The sequence below is a fragment of the Babylonia areolata genome, chromosome 4 (genome assembly GCF_041734735.1).
Source record: "Babylonia areolata isolate BAREFJ2019XMU chromosome 4, ASM4173473v1, whole genome shotgun sequence".
Lineage (NCBI taxonomy): Eukaryota > Metazoa > Mollusca > Gastropoda > Neogastropoda > Buccinidae > Babylonia > Babylonia areolata.
This window is the reverse complement of record NC_134879.1, coordinates 36,762,464-36,777,987: the sequence shown is the minus strand read 5'-3', so window position 1 is coordinate 36,777,987 and position 15,524 is coordinate 36,762,464. Positions and strand designations below refer to the sequence as shown.

The 15,524-nt window shown below is 44.6% G+C and overlaps 1 protein-coding gene across 1 annotated transcript in view; it reads left to right on the top strand.

The window, feature by feature from the left end:
* LOC143281452 (xanthine dehydrogenase/oxidase-like) overlaps positions 1-15,524 on the top strand; it is a 40,971-nt gene that overhangs the window by 14,975 nt on the left and 10,472 nt on the right. Inside the window, exons 13-26 of the mRNA XM_076586663.1 lie at positions 1,886-2,067; positions 3,403-3,559; positions 3,907-4,120; positions 6,874-7,055; positions 8,342-8,461; positions 9,264-9,494; positions 9,567-9,674; positions 10,836-10,899; positions 11,238-11,307; positions 11,705-11,792; positions 13,115-13,201; positions 14,117-14,308; positions 14,759-14,904; positions 15,404-15,485. Coding sequence (XP_076442778.1) covers positions 1,886-2,067; positions 3,403-3,559; positions 3,907-4,120; positions 6,874-7,055; positions 8,342-8,461; positions 9,264-9,494; positions 9,567-9,674; positions 10,836-10,899; positions 11,238-11,307; positions 11,705-11,792; positions 13,115-13,201; positions 14,117-14,308; positions 14,759-14,904; positions 15,404-15,485 — 1,923 coding nt within the window. The remainder of the gene's footprint in view (positions 1-1,885; positions 2,068-3,402; positions 3,560-3,906; positions 4,121-6,873; positions 7,056-8,341; positions 8,462-9,263; positions 9,495-9,566; positions 9,675-10,835; positions 10,900-11,237; positions 11,308-11,704; positions 11,793-13,114; positions 13,202-14,116; positions 14,309-14,758; positions 14,905-15,403; positions 15,486-15,524) is intronic.

The following is a 15,524-nucleotide window of genomic DNA, read 5'->3' as shown; positions in this document are numbered from 1 at the left end:
AAACAAGCAAGCAAGCAAACTGTACCACTACTGTAGCTACTGCTGCCGCGTAGTCATAACAACTACCACAGCTTCTGCAAACTTTGCTGCTAACTTGTGATACTTGACTCATCCTCTTGGACTCCTTTAGGGGGCATTGTTCCACCACAGCACTCCTCCGTAGGAGTCTGGTGTGGGATGTCCTCTTCAACTGGACACGCCTTTAATAAATCGGTTCTCCTTCTTCACTCTACTGATAGACATACTCACACAATATTTCCCTTGTTTTCATTTTCAAGTTTGATGCTTTTTTCTCTGACGACGCTGTGTGTAATTTTATCCAGACCTGTGAAGTCAAAAGAATCATATTATCGTCTTCAGTGGTGTTGTTCCGCGAAAAATAACGTTGTTAAGTCTTGAGATGTTTTCTGTGCCTTTTGACAATACATAATTTAGTGATCATGCTAAGACTTGGGTTGTTTTATGTGTCTTTGGACGATGTATTGTAAAGTAATCACTCTATCAACTGGGATGTTTTAAATGTCTGTGGATAATTCATTGTTTAGTAATCACGCCGTCACCTGGGATGTTTTAAATGTCTGTGGATAATGCATTGTTTAGTAATCATTCTATCACCTGTGATTGTTTTAAATGTCTGTGGATAATGCATTGTTTAGTAATCATTCTATCACCTGGGATGTTTTAAATGTCTGTGGATAATGCATTGTTTAGTAATCATTCTATCACCTGGGATGTTTTAAATGTCTGTGGATATTGCATTGTTTAGTAATCATTCTATCACCTGGGATGTTTTAAATGTCTGTGGATAATGCATTGTTTAGTAATCATTCTGTCACCTGGGATGTTTTAAATGTCTGTGGATATTGCATTGTTTAGTAATCATTCTATCACCTGGGATGTTTTAAATGTCTGTGGATATTGCATTGTTTAGTAATCATTCTATCACCTGGGATGTTTTAAATGTCTGTGGATATTGCATTGTTTAGTAATCATTCTATCACCTGGGATGTTTTAAATGTCTGTGGATATTGCATTGTTTAGTAATCATTCTATCAACTGGGATGTTTTAAATGTCTGTGGATATTGCATTGTTTAGTAATCATTCTATCACCTGGGATGTTTTAAATGTCTGTGGATATTGCATTGTTTAGTAATCATTCTATCACCTGGGATGTTTTAAATGTCTGTGGATAATGCATTGTTTAGTAATCATTCTATCACCTGAGATGTTTTAAATGTCTGTGGATAATGCATTGTTTAGTAATCATTCTATCACCTGAGATGTTTTGAATGTCTGTAGATATTGCATTGTTTAGTAATCATTCTATCACCTGGGATGTTTTAAATGTCTGTGGATAATGCATTGTTTAGTAATCATTCTATCACCTGGGATGTTTTAAATGTCTGTGGATATTGCATTGTTTAGTAATCATTCTATCACCTGGGATGTTTTGAATGTCTGTGGATATTGCATTGTTTAGTAATCATTCTGTCACCTGGGATGTTTTAAATGTCTGTGGATATTGCATTGTTTAGTAATCATTCTATCACCTGGGATGTTTTAAATGTCTGTGGATATTGCATTGTTTAGTAATCATTCTATCACCTGGGATGTTTTAAATGTCTGTGGATAATGCATTGTTTAGCAATCATGCTAAGACATGGGATGCTGTATATGGCTTTGAACAGTACATTATTTACATCACCTGGGCTGTTTGATACACCTGTGAACAATGTATTGCATAGTAATCGTTGCCAGGACACGGGACGATTTAAACAGCTTTGGACAATGACTTATTTCAATAATCATGCTGGCACTTGGGAGGGTATAGGGGGGAACCCCGCGTAACTCAGCTAACCCTAACCCTGTGGATGACGCCCACAGAACGAACTCCTGCACGCCTACAAGCAGGCCAACCGGAAAGACGACGACATCGCCATTGTCAACGCCGCCATGCGCGTGGTGCTGGACATGAGATGCACAGTGCAGGGCCTGACTCTGGCCTTTGGGGGCATGGCCACCACCACCGTCACGGCCACACGCACCACGACACACCTCCTGGGACGGTGAGGGACTGGGTAGAAACTGTCATTGAACATCAAAAGATGCCACGAAATTTACTCTTAAGTTGAAGTTTGATGGTAGAAACTGTCACTGAACATCGAAAGATGCCACGAAATTAATTCTTAAGTTGAAGTTTGATGGCAGAAACTGTCACTGAACATCGAAAGATGCCACGAAATTTACTCTTAAGTTGAAGTTTGATGGCAGAAACTGTCACCGAACAGCGAAAGATGCCACGAAATTTACTCTTAAGTTCAAGTTTGATGGCAGAAACTGTCACTGAACATCGAAAGATGCCACGAAATTTACTCTAAGTTGAAGTTTGATGGCAGAAACTGTCACTGAACACTGAAAGATGCCACGAAATTTGCTCTAAGTTGAAGTTTGATTGCAGAAATAGTCATTGACCATAGAAAGAATAAGTGACACTTACCTGTAAGTTGACGTTTGATGGCAGAACCTGTCATTGCCACGAAATTTACTCTTAAGTTGAAGTTTGATGGGAGTTTGATGGCAGAAACTGTCACTGAACATGGAAAGATGCTACGAAATTTACTCTTAAGTTGAAGTTTGATGGCAGAAACTGTCACTGAACATCGAAAGATGCCACGAAATTTATTCTTAAGTTGAAGTTTGATGGTAGAAATAGTCATTGACCATTGAACGATTAAGTGGCACTTACCTGTAAGCTGAAGTTTGATGGTAGAAACTGTCACTGAACATGGAAAGAACATTGTTGGTTTGTTTTCTCAGATACGTAATATGCGGCCAGACTTCGCAGGGCATAGTCAAGGATGAGATCACGAAAAAAGACCTGGTTTGTTAAATGGCAGTCGTGTACTGGCAGCATTGATGGCAGCTGTGTCTCTGGCATGATCCTGTATCTTGTAGCACTTCGTTTTCATCAAAAATCAGCAACACAATTCATGTACATGGGTTGGTTGTGAAATCGCCAGGAATCTCAGGAATGCACGAAACATGCTTAACCAACTGAATTATACATGCGTGCAAAATACAAACTGCGATGACAGTGTTCGATCTTAACTCACTCAGTACGGCCAGTCCTCTCTTCTCCTCTACACAGACCCCTCGGATGTCCAATGGGTGTCTGAATGACCCAACCTTTAGCTTCCGTCGTCAGAATTGTGGTATTCTTTGTCAACATTCACCTCTTCAGTATAAGAGCCTTCTGCTTGCGATATTTTGATGATGGTAATTGGGGTGAAACGCTGTTAACGTCGTCTCTTTCGTCGTTCGTATGGAAAGAGTTAATTATCCATAATAACTTATACACAGAGTGAACATCCACGTGCTTCAACCACATTCATGTTACACAGAACATGGGACAAAGAGCTGCTGGAGAAGGCCTGTAACCTGCTGACCTCTGATCTGCCCCTTGACCCCGGGTCACCAGGAGGGGACGTGGAGTACAGACGCTCGCTGGCAGTCAGTTTCTTCTTCAAGTTTTACATGACTGTGTTGAAACAGCTTCAGGTCAGTTACAGTGCGTCGCACACACACACACACACACACACACACACACACACACACACACACACACACACACAATCCGTAGCAAGTAAACAATAAACCAAAATCCAATCCAGCGGAAAACAGCAATATAGCTATTACCGTTCATAAAATAGTAAACAAAAACAAAAAAGAACAACCTCGCATCAACAGAACGACTTGAGCTGCGAAGTAAGTTACTGGTCCCCAGACAAGCCAGACACGAACTGACTGACCCACACAGCAAACAGGCACGCACACTCACACCGTGATTCTGACGCGGCGCCCTGTCACAGTGTTGATCTATCCCCTCTTTACTGTCCAACCCTCAGGGCGTGGCGGAGGGGATCCCCCCCATACCCTCCAGGGATCGGACGGCGGCAGATCCCCTGGAGCGGGGCCCCAGTCACGGCCTGCAGTGGTACACCCTGGCCCCGGAGGTCGAGTCCCCGCACAGCGCCCTGCGCCGCCCCGTGGTTCACGAGTCTGCCTACAAGCAGGCCACGGGGGAAGCGGTCTACGTGGATGACATGGCGCCCCTGAAAGGTGAGGGGTGGGGGCTGGAGGAGTGCTGAAGGTCACCCCTTCACTGCTGATAACCGGTATGCCAATCAGTGAAGGGCTGTCACCTCACTGAGTATGCCAGTCAGTGAAGGGCGGTCACCTCACTATGTCAGTCAGTGAAGGGCTGTCACCTCACTATGTCAGTCAGTGAAGGGCTGTCACCTCACTATGTCAGTCAGTGAAGGGCGGTCACCTCACTATGTCAGACAGTGAAGGGCGGACACCTCACTATGTCAGACAAAGAAGGGTTGTCACCTCACTATGTCAGACAAAGAAGGGTTGTCACCTCACTATGTCAGTCAGTGAAGGGCTGTCACCTCACTATGTCAGTCAGTGAAGGGCGGTCACCTCACTATGTCAGTCAGTGAAGGGCGGTCACCTCACTATGTCAGACAGTGAAGGGCGGACACCTCACTATGTCAGTCAGTGAAGGGTTGTCACCTCACTATGTCAGACAGTGAAGGGCGGTCACCTCACTATGCCAGACAGTGAAGGGCTGTCACCTCACTATGTCAGACAGTGAAGGGCGGTCACCTCACTGAGTATGCCAGTCAGTGAAGAGCGGTCACCTCACTGAGTATGCCAGTCAGTGAAGAGCGGTCACCTCACTGAGTATGCCAGTCAGTGAAGAGCGGTCACCTCACTGAGTATGCCAGTCAGTGAAGAGCGGTCACCTCACTGAGTATGCCAGTCAGTGAAGGGCTGTCACGTCACTGAGTATGCCAGTCAGTGAAGGGCGGTCACCTCACTGAGTATGCCAGTCAGTGAAGGGCTGTCACGTCACTGAGTATGCCAGTCAGTGAAGGGCGGTCACCTCACTGAGTATGCCAGTGGACATCAAACTCATGTCAGAATGACCTCATTTCACCAAGGCACAGCAGTCGAGGGGTTAATACATGCAGAAATTGAAAACGTGATGAAATTCATGACAAACCGTTCATTACAGTTCTTACAGGAAATCAGATAAAGAAACTGTTTTGAATGAAAAGAAATGAACTCGCCGACTATCTTCGTTTCTTCTTTCAAGTCTGTTGGGTAAGATTAAAAAATAAGAAAAAAAAAGAAAAAAAGAAAAGAAAAAAAACACCACCAAGAAGCAAAGCCTTCAAGATTCACTTGTGTTTCCCGCTTTATCCAGAAAAGGAATCATGAGGAGAGAGAAAGGAGATTTAAAAAATTGATGAAAAGTGCTCTGTAATAAATATGATATATTAGATAAGCTTGGGAGAAAAGTGAAAAAAAGAAAAAAGAAAAAAAGGCACGCGAGCGGGATGCGAGCGGGAAGTTTCAAAAAGAGCAAAACTGGAAAACAACACATCTGAGCCTGAAGGCTCTTTGGTGCTCTGTACAGGCATCAGGCGCCCTGGTAGACCCTGTTAGGGTTCAGAATTCTGATCCTGTGTTCACCAGTCATCGGGGTTCGAGGATGGCTCCCTTTCGGCAAGGTGTTGTGTCCTTGGGAAAGGTACTTTACTCCAAATTTCTTCACTTTCCAGCCAGGTGTGAATGGGGGCCTGGCTTCAGTTTGGGTAGGTTTACAAACTGCGGAAGGGGAGGTTTGGTCCCGCCTCCCTATTCCTTGCCCTCGACACGGTGGATGTGAATTTACCGCCCCTATGGCTGTGAAAGGCCTTGGGAATTTAACCTATAACTTTGTAACCCGCCTCGGGTCACATTGGGATTCGAACGGAATTATTTATAATTACCAATAATACAAGCGGACCACTGAAATGAAAATTCTCAACAATTTATTAGAACATTTAAGTCAACTCATATTTATCTGACCTGAGCTCAGTGAACATTGACAGTTGGGAAATGAGGTCAGTGTGGAAACATTGCCCTGGTCTAGGATAATGATTTTTTTCACATACAACAGGTTCACATGACATGAGGTCAGTGTGGAAACATTGCCCTGGTCTAGGACAATAATTTTTTTCACATACCACAGGTTCACATAACATGAGGTCAGTGTGGAAACATTGCCCTGGTCTAGGACAGTAATGTTTTTCACATACAACAGGTTCACATAACATGAGGTCAGTGTGGAAACATTGCCCTGGTCTAGGACAGTATTTTTTTTTCACATACAACAGGTTCACATAACATGAGGTCAATGTGGAAATATTGCTCTGGTCCGGGACAATTTCACACAAAACAGGTTCACACAATAACCACAGCTGTTGGCCGTTCTCTTTCTTCCTGTCCTTTGTTCCGGGCTAATCCAAAACATGAATTTCCATGAAAAGTATCCAATGCGAAAGCAATTTGTTCACATATTGAGAAAATGATTTTCTGATACATAATATTTTGTACCAAAAGAGTTAATGTTGTTCGTAATTTGAGACGTAATAAAAGTATACTGTCATATAGGAAAATGCATTAAATGCATTATAATGGAAATAAGAAAACTGGAAAAATAGTGTTGGACAAGCACAGAACAAGCACAGAACCAAACCATGTTAACAGTTGCCTCATTTGTTATCAACAGTAATCTCCTCTTTCGTTTCCTGTTTTTAGAAATAACTTGCCATTAGTAATCAAAATTTAGTATTAAGCGTTTAACCAAAACAGTGTGAACAATGCATAACAAGGAATGACAAAAAACGATAGCATTTTTCATTGCAGCATACAAGCAACAAAACGTGTAAAGGGAAGTAACAAAAATTGTTTCCCTTTGACCATACCCGGACATGACGGGTTTAAGCGAGGTAAGCCGAGGGTGACGTGTTCAACAGGGGAGCTGCACCTTGCCCTGGTTCACAGCAGCCAGGCCCGGGCCAAGCTTGTCAGGGTGGACCCCACGGCCGCCCTCAGTATGCCAGGGGTCGTGGACTACATCTCCTACAAGGACGTCCCTGGCAAGGGAACCTTTAGCATGACGGGAAATGATGCTGAGGAAGTATTTGCCTCGGAGGAGGTACTGTTTTTCTTTTGTTTGTTTATTTTCATTTGTTTTGTTTTTTTTAGTTAGAGGATGTGTTGTGTTATTGCTTCGTCGGAGAAGGAATCTATTACATTGTTGTGACAAACAGATTTCTGTGCATCGTGTGAAATACAGGCTGTTCTCCGCTCGGAGGCAGCGCTTCGCCACAGAGAAACGCAACCCATAGTGTGTGTGTGTGTGTGTGTGTGTGTGTGTAAATTAGAATAATCAGAATCATATCTATTTGTCATGAAAACCGTGTGAATGGTTTATCGACACAACAATAAAGGGTGAAAAAAGAAAGAAAGAAAAACAACAAAAAACACTTAAACTGAATCAAAGGTGTTCCAATCAAAAATTGACGTGTTCTTTGAAACATTCATTTATGAGTTTTGCAAGTCGGGGTTGTACGGGGTCGTAATTACACCATTGACTCACTGTGTGTGTGTGTGTGTGTGTGTGTGTGTGTGTGTGTGTGTGTGTGTGTGTGTGTGTGTGTGTGTGTGTGTGTGTGTGTGTGTGTGATCAGAATGGTTTGGAAGTTCCAATATGACGTGTCTAATCTGACAAAGAATCAACGGTGAAAAACTGGAAACCGTTCAAAGCTTCAAGTATCTCTGAGCAATCGTTTCGGGCAAAGGATCCAAGCCAGAAATACTCTCCAAGATAGTTCTGACAATAACAGCGCTTGCAAAACTGAGGCCCGTCTGGAAAGACAGCAACACCACGCCCAGCTAAAAAATCAGACTGATGCGCTCCCTTGTCATTCCATGTTATGCCTGCGATACATGGACATTGACACCTGAAGTAGAGAAGAAGATAAAGGCCACAGAGATAAGATGCTTCTGGCAGATCCTTGGCATCACATACAGGTACAACATCACAAACAATGAAGTGCGTAAAAGAGTCAAGGAAGCTATCGGGCCAAATGATGATCTACTAACCACTGTAAAGAAAAGGTTATTGAAGTGGTATGGCCACGCCTCGCTATCATCAGGACTAGCCAAGACCTTCATGCAGGGAACAGTGCAGGGGGCAGGGAGAAGAGGCAGGCAGAAGAAGAGATGGGAGGACACATCTCACATTGAACAGGTCTAACCCTGAGTAAGACAGTCAGAAGGACAGACAACGGCCAGGGATGGAGGAGGATGGTTGCCAAATGTGTGGTGCCCCCATGGTCATCGGGTTGGAATTGGATAATGAAAACAAATGAATTACCCAGAGGGGAAACGTTTGTACAGACTATAGTGTCAGTGTCAGAGTCTACGTGGTGTGTGCAGGTGGTTAACCAGGGGCAAGTAATTGGCGCTATCCTAGCGGACACACTGACCAACGCACAGAGAGCAGCTCAGGCCGTGGAGATAAGCTATGACGTCATGGATCCCGTCATTACCATTGCGGTTAGTCTCCCTCTTGCCTTTTTCCTGTGTGAGTTCAACCAGCTCTACCAGTGGCGTTTGAAACGTTGGTGCTGTAGATGAAAGTGTGTTCCCCTGACAGTTCTGGAAGTTATTGTTTGAAATGCTTCGATTTACTCACAGCATGACATGGAGCAGGCAGTAAACGATTGCAGAAGGAGAGCTGACCATTCAACAAAAACATGAGGTGGCCAAACACATACAATGAACGCTTTGTGTTTTGTTTTGTTTGTTTGTTTTTTGTGGTTGGTTTTTGTGTTTCGAGATGAATGGTTATAAATTAGCCTTGTCCTGAATCATGTCTGCGGTTGTGCACATGTTCTTCTCACGTGTGTACGTGTCTGTTAGAGTCAGTATCTGTTTGCTGTGATGTTCCTAGGACGCCAAGAAAGGTTCTTCTGTTAGAGTCAATATCTTTTTGCGTTGGTGTTCCTAGGATGCCATACAGAAGGGTTCTTCTATTAGAGTCAGTATCTGTTTCCTGTGATGTTCCTAGGACGCCATTTACAAGGGTTCTTCTGTTAGAGTCAGTATCTGTTTGCGGTGATGTTCCCAGGACGCCAAGAAAGGTTCTTCTGTTAGAGTCAGTATCTGTTTGCGGTGATGTTCCCAGGACGCCAAGAAAGGTTCTTCTGTTAGAGTCAGTATCTGTTTGCGGTGATGTTCCCAGGACGCCAAGAAAGGTTCTTCTGTTAGAGTCAGTATCTGTTTGCGGTGATGTTCCCAGGACGCCAAGAAAGGTTCTTCTGTTAGAGTCAGTATCTTTTTGCGGTGATGTTCCCAGGACGCCATCGAGAAGGGATCTTTCTACCCGTGGGGCCAGACTCTGACGTGCGGTGATGTGGAGGAGGCCTTTTCGCGGGAGGGAGGGGATGTGCGTGTGGTGGTGGAGGGGGAGGTGCACGTGGAGGCTCAGGAACACTTCTACTTGGAGACACATGGCACCATCGCCTTCCCCACAGAGGACCTGGCTGTGGAGGTCGTCAGTTCCACGCAGAGTCTCACCTTCATGCAGGTAACTTGACACGTTCTCATCGTCACTTTCATGCAGGTAACTTGTCATGTTCTCTTCATCACTCTCATTCAGGTAACTTGTCATGTTCTCAGCGTCACCTTCATGCAGGTAACATGTCACATTCTCAGCGTCATCTTCATGCAGGTTACATGTCACATTCTCGGCGTCACCTTCATGCAGGTAACGTGTCACGTTATCAGCGTTACCTTCATGCAGGTAACATGTCATGTTCTCAGCGTTACCTTCATGCAGGTAACATGTCACATTCTCAGCGTTACCTTCATGCAGGTAACATGTCACATTCTCAGCGTTACCTTCATGCAGGTAACATGTCACATTCTCAACGTTACCTTCATGCAGGTAACATGTCATGTTCTCAGCGTTACCTTCATGCAGGTAACTTGTCACATTCTCAACGTTACCTTCATGCAGGTAACATGTCACATTCTCAGCGTTACCTTCATGCAGGTAACTTGTCACATTCTCAGCGTTACCTTCATGCAGGTAACATGTCAGGTTCTCAGCGTTACCTTAGTGTAATTAACTTGACACGTTGTCAGCGTCAACCTCTCTCACCTTCATGCTAATCAAGTGATAAGTTTTTAACATTCCCTTCATACAGGTAACTCGACGAGTTCTCAACGTTGCTCTCATGTAGGTAACTTAACAAGTTCTCAGCGTCACTTTCATGCAGATAACTTGTCATGTTCTCAACGCCAACCTTTCCGACGTCATTTGTATGCAGGTAACTTGGCAGGTTGTCAGCATAATCTTCAAGCAGGATCTTCAAGCAGGTAAATTGACAAGTTCTTAATGTCAACTTCTGACCTCCGTGCAGGTAACTTGACAAGTTCTGAACGTCACTTTCATGCAGGTAACTGGACAAATTCTCAGCGTATCCTTTATGCAGGTAACTTGACAAATTCTCAGCGTATCCTTTATGCAGGTAACTTGACAATTTTCAGCCGAACATTTATGCAAGTACATTGACAGAATCTCAGCATAAACTTCAGGCAGGTAACTTGATGAATTCTCATCGTAACTTTCATGCAGGTAACTTGACAAGTTCTCAGCATAATCTTAATGCCGGTAACTAGGTACGTGCTCGGCCCAGCAAATGTCTGGCGAATTCAACCATAATTTTGAAGTTCTGACCTCTCATAGGGTGGAGTAATCATGTCTACAGAAAACGCAAGAGAGCTATGGACACCTTGACCTGTTTGCTCTGCTCTGTCTTTCTGTCGATACCCAAAGCGTTTTTCGGAACAAGTTGAAACTGACTGATACGACGCTTGAGCCTCATTGAACAGAAAGTGCGATCATGTTTATTTTGTGTTTCAGAAAGTCATTGCCGAAAGTCTTGGTGTGTCGAAGAACAAAGTGAAATGCCGAGCTCGGAGACTTGGTAAGATGATATGACAAAACGCTCCAAAAACGTCGGTGAAATATACTTGTGAGTGTGTGTGTGTGTGTGCGTGTGTGTGTGTGTGTGTGTGTGTGTGTGTGTGTGTGTGTGTGGCGGAGGTTAGCTGTGGATGTGGATGTGTGTCTGTGCGCGTGTGTATGTATATGTGTGTATACGAGTGTTTTCATGCGTGTGTGTGTGTATGTGTGTGTGCGTGAGCGAGAGAGAGAGAGAGAGAGAGAGAGAGAGAGAGAGAGAGAGAGAGAGTGTGTGTGTGTGTGTGTGTGTGTGTGTGTGTGTGTGTGTTTCCGGTGAATAGTCTGAAATCTATTTTTCAGGCGGTGGATTCGGAGGCAAAGAGAGTCGTTGCGCCTTGCATGTGTTGCCCACTGCCATTGCTGCCAACAAGTAAAAGAATTTACCTTGTTCTTTGCTGAATCGTATGTGCATGCGTGCGTGCGTGCGTGCGTGCGTGTGTGTGTGTGTTTGCTTCTCTGTGTGTGTGTGTGTGTGTGTGTGATGGGTTTGTTGTTGGCTGGGTGGGTGGATGTATATGTTTGTATATGTGTCAAGTCTAGTCAAGTCAAAATTATTCTTATTGAGAATAAAAGAATAAGCTTGTACGCGCGTTCATGTGTGTGTGTGTGTGTGTGTGTGTGTGTGTGTGTGATGTGTACGTGCTTGGATGGGTGGATGTTTGTGTATATGCATGTGTGTATGCATATGCATGTGCATGTACTTGTGTGTGTGAATGTGTGTGTGTGTGTGTGTGTGTGTGTGTGTGTGTGTGTGTGTGTGTGTACAGACACCAGCGCCCAGTCCGCTGTGTTCTGGAACGTCAGGAAGACATGATGATGACAGGAACCAGACATCCTTTCCTGGGAAAATACAAGGTCTGTGGACCTGAAACTCCCCTGCACTGGCCTGGTGCTCCTGTCTGTCTGTCTGTAGCTGTCTGTCTGTTTCTGTATTTCTTTCTCTACGAAACAGCACTAGACCGCCAGTCGAAAGGTGGTGTACGATGCGAAGAGATCGGGACAAGTCATTCCAAGTATTGCGGCGAGGTCGTGAGGACAGGACAGGAACACAGTTGAGTGAGACGGATTTCGCAAAACATAACATCGAATTAGACGTCACGAACTGACGCAAACGATGTAAATGACATGAATTCTGAGACAAAAACGTCCCAGAAAGCTGCATCAAACAATAAACATGCAAGGAAATAACATTTCTGATGCAGGAAAAGTTAACAAAGACAGAGCAAGACGATAATGTAGCAATCTCTGAAACGGTGGCCATTATAAGTAATTAGCTCGGGCCGGAAATGGCGTTTGATTGGCTAGCAGACGGCGGTCTGTTAGCGAGATGTCTTATCACTGAGTCAAAGCGATATTTGGCCAAGAGAAGCAAATAGATAGGCCTGGTTTGCATCAGTTTGACATGGATAATTGGGAGTAGAATACTCATTTCCTGGGATTTTCCGTGTGTCTGTCTGTGTGGCTGTTTGTTTCTATATTTCTTTGTCTACTGGACATCCTTTCCTGGGATTTTTGTGTGTGTGTCTGTGTGTCTGTTTGTTCCTATATTTCTTTGTCTACAAGGCATCCTTCCCTGGGATTTGTGTGTGTGTGTCTGTGTGTCTGTCTCTGTCTCTGTGTCTTTTTCTACCAGACATCCTTACCTGGGATTTTTCTGTCTGTCTGTCTCTGTCTCCATCTGTATTTCTCTCTCTCTCTACGAGACATCATTTCCTGGGAAAATACAGGTTATATAGGTCTGAGAATCTGTCATATACTTGACTGGCTCCTCCGAATTCTTTTTCTCCCTGTCTGTCTGTCTGTCTTTCTCTGTCTGTGTGTTTCTCTCTCTACGAGACATCATCTCCTTGGCAGATACAAGATCTATGGATCTAATGATTCTATTCTTCATGTCCGTCTGTATGTCCGTCTGTCTGTCTGTTTGTCACACACACACACACACACACACACACACACACACACACACACACACACACACACACACACACACACACACACACACACACACACACACACACTTTGGGGCAGGGACTGGGTATTTTACCACACATACACAATTTTACAATGGTGTTGAATTTGAGACAATGATGATCACGTGTGTGTATGTGTGTGTGTGTGTGTGTGTGTGTGTGTGTGTGTGTGTGTGTGTGTGTGTGTGTGTGTGTGTGTGTGTGCAGATGGGGCTGGACGGAAGAGGAAAGATCGTGGCCTATGACGTGCAGTACTACATGAACGCAGGTTCTTCTCTGGACCTGTCTACCTCGGTCAGTCAGTCCAGGCGTTTGTATCGTACTTGATTTATTTTCTTTTCCTTATTTTATGTATTTATTCATTTATTCAATCATTTACTTATCACTTTTCATGGCTGTAACATCACTTTCCATGACTGTAATTCATCACTTTCCATGGCTGTAACTCATAACCTTCTATGGCTGTAACATCATCTTCCATGGCCATACCTCACCATCTTCCATGGCTGTGACTCATCACTTTCCATGGCCATACCTCACCATCTTCCATGGCTGTAACTCATCACTTTCCATGGCCATACCTCACCATCTTCCATGGCTGTAACTCATCACTTTCCATGTCCATACCTCACCGTCTTCCATGGCTGTGACTCATCACTTTCCATGACCATACCTCACCATCTTCCATGGCTGTGACTCATCACTTTCCATGTCCATACCTCACCATCTTCCATGGCTGTGACTCATCACTTTCCATGACCATACCTCACCATCTTCCATGGCTGTAACTCATCACTTTCCATGGCCATACCTCACCAACTTCCATGGCTTAAACTCATCACTTTCCATGACCATACCTCACCATCTTCCATGGCTGTGACTCATTATTTTCCATGGCCATACCTCACCATCATCCATGGCCGTAACTCATTATTTTCCATGACTGTAACTCGTCACTTTTCATGATGTAACTCATCACTTTCATGACTGTAACTCATTATTATTTTCCATGACACATCATTTTCCCGCGGATGTAACATATCATTTTACATCGGTGTAACTCACCATTTTCCATTGATGTAAATCACCATAATTCATTGATGTAACTCATCATTTTACCATTTTCATGTATAATAAACCCAGACACGTAGGTAGCCACACTTCGTTTTCGGGGGGATACTACACAATGCTATACACTGCACGTGGCAGGTGGCGGGGAGGGCGGTGCTGGAAGCGGAGTCGTGTTACCACATCCCCAACCTGAGGGCCCGGGCATACCTGTGCCGCACCAACATCCCCTCCTGCACCGCCTTCAGGGGATTTGGGGCACCACAGGCTGTCATTGTCATGGAGACTGCCCTGCTGCAGGCTGCTCGACAGATGGGCGTGGCGCCAGAAGAGGTCAGTTCAGCCCTGAAAAAACAATCTAAATGCACGTACCAGACACACACCACGAGCACACAGGCACGTGTGTATGTGTTTTCGAATACAACTTTGCACACGTGAAAAGACGTAAAATTGAAGAAGAAGAGGAAGAAGAATCAACAACAGCAACAGCAACAACAACAACACACACACACTCACACGCACACACGCACACGCACACACGGACGCACACATACATGCGCGCGCGCGCACACACACACACACACACACACACACGCACACACACACACACATACACACACACACACACACACACACACATGACGCGAAATGCAGCTATACGATGACAACGACATGATGGCGCATTCGTAAAGAAAGGAGCGATGTTGTGTAACAAAAGGACACAGCTTTTTGAGTCTCTCATGGACACGTTTGTTGTTTGCTTTTGTGTTGCTTTGCACGCAGCTTCGTGACGTCAACCTTTACGCGGATGGTGACGTCATCCCATCCGGACAGCCTCTGACGCAGTGCACTTTACGGCGCTGCTGGGATGACGTCATGGCTCAGGGAAAGTTCACTCAGCGACGGAAGGAAGTGGATCAGTTCAACAGGTCTGGGGGAAAAAAAAAAAAAAAAAAAAAAAATATATATATATATATATATATATAGACATTTACTCATTGCAATGTGTGTGTGTGTGTGTGTGTGTGTGTGTGTGTGTGTGTGTGTGTCCCCCTCTCCTGTGTAACGTTGCGTGTGTATGTGGGTGGTGAATGTGTATGTGTGCGTGCGTGCATTCGTGCGTGCGTGCGTGCGTGTGTGTGTGTGTGTGTGTGTGTGTACAGGAATGTGTGGGCCTCTCTTTCTCCTCACGTGTGTATACTTGTGTTATTTTCACATTTGTGTATACTCGTTTGTCTGCATGTATGCGGAGCATGTGTGTGTGTGTGTGTGTGTGTGTGTGTGTGTGTGCGTGCGCGCGCGCGCACGCGCGCGCGTGTGTGTGTATGTATGTGTGTGTGTGCGCGCGCGCGCGTGCGTGCGTGGGTGCGTGCGTGAGTATAATGTTTTGTTTGATTGTGTGTGTGTGTGTGTGTGTGTGTGTTGCAGTGAAAACCGGTGGCGGAAGAGAGGTGTTGCTGTCACACCTGCCAAATTAGGCTTGAGCTACAAAGAGGATTTTCTGAACCAGGTGTCTAGTTCAGAACAGAATATGATGATGATGATGATG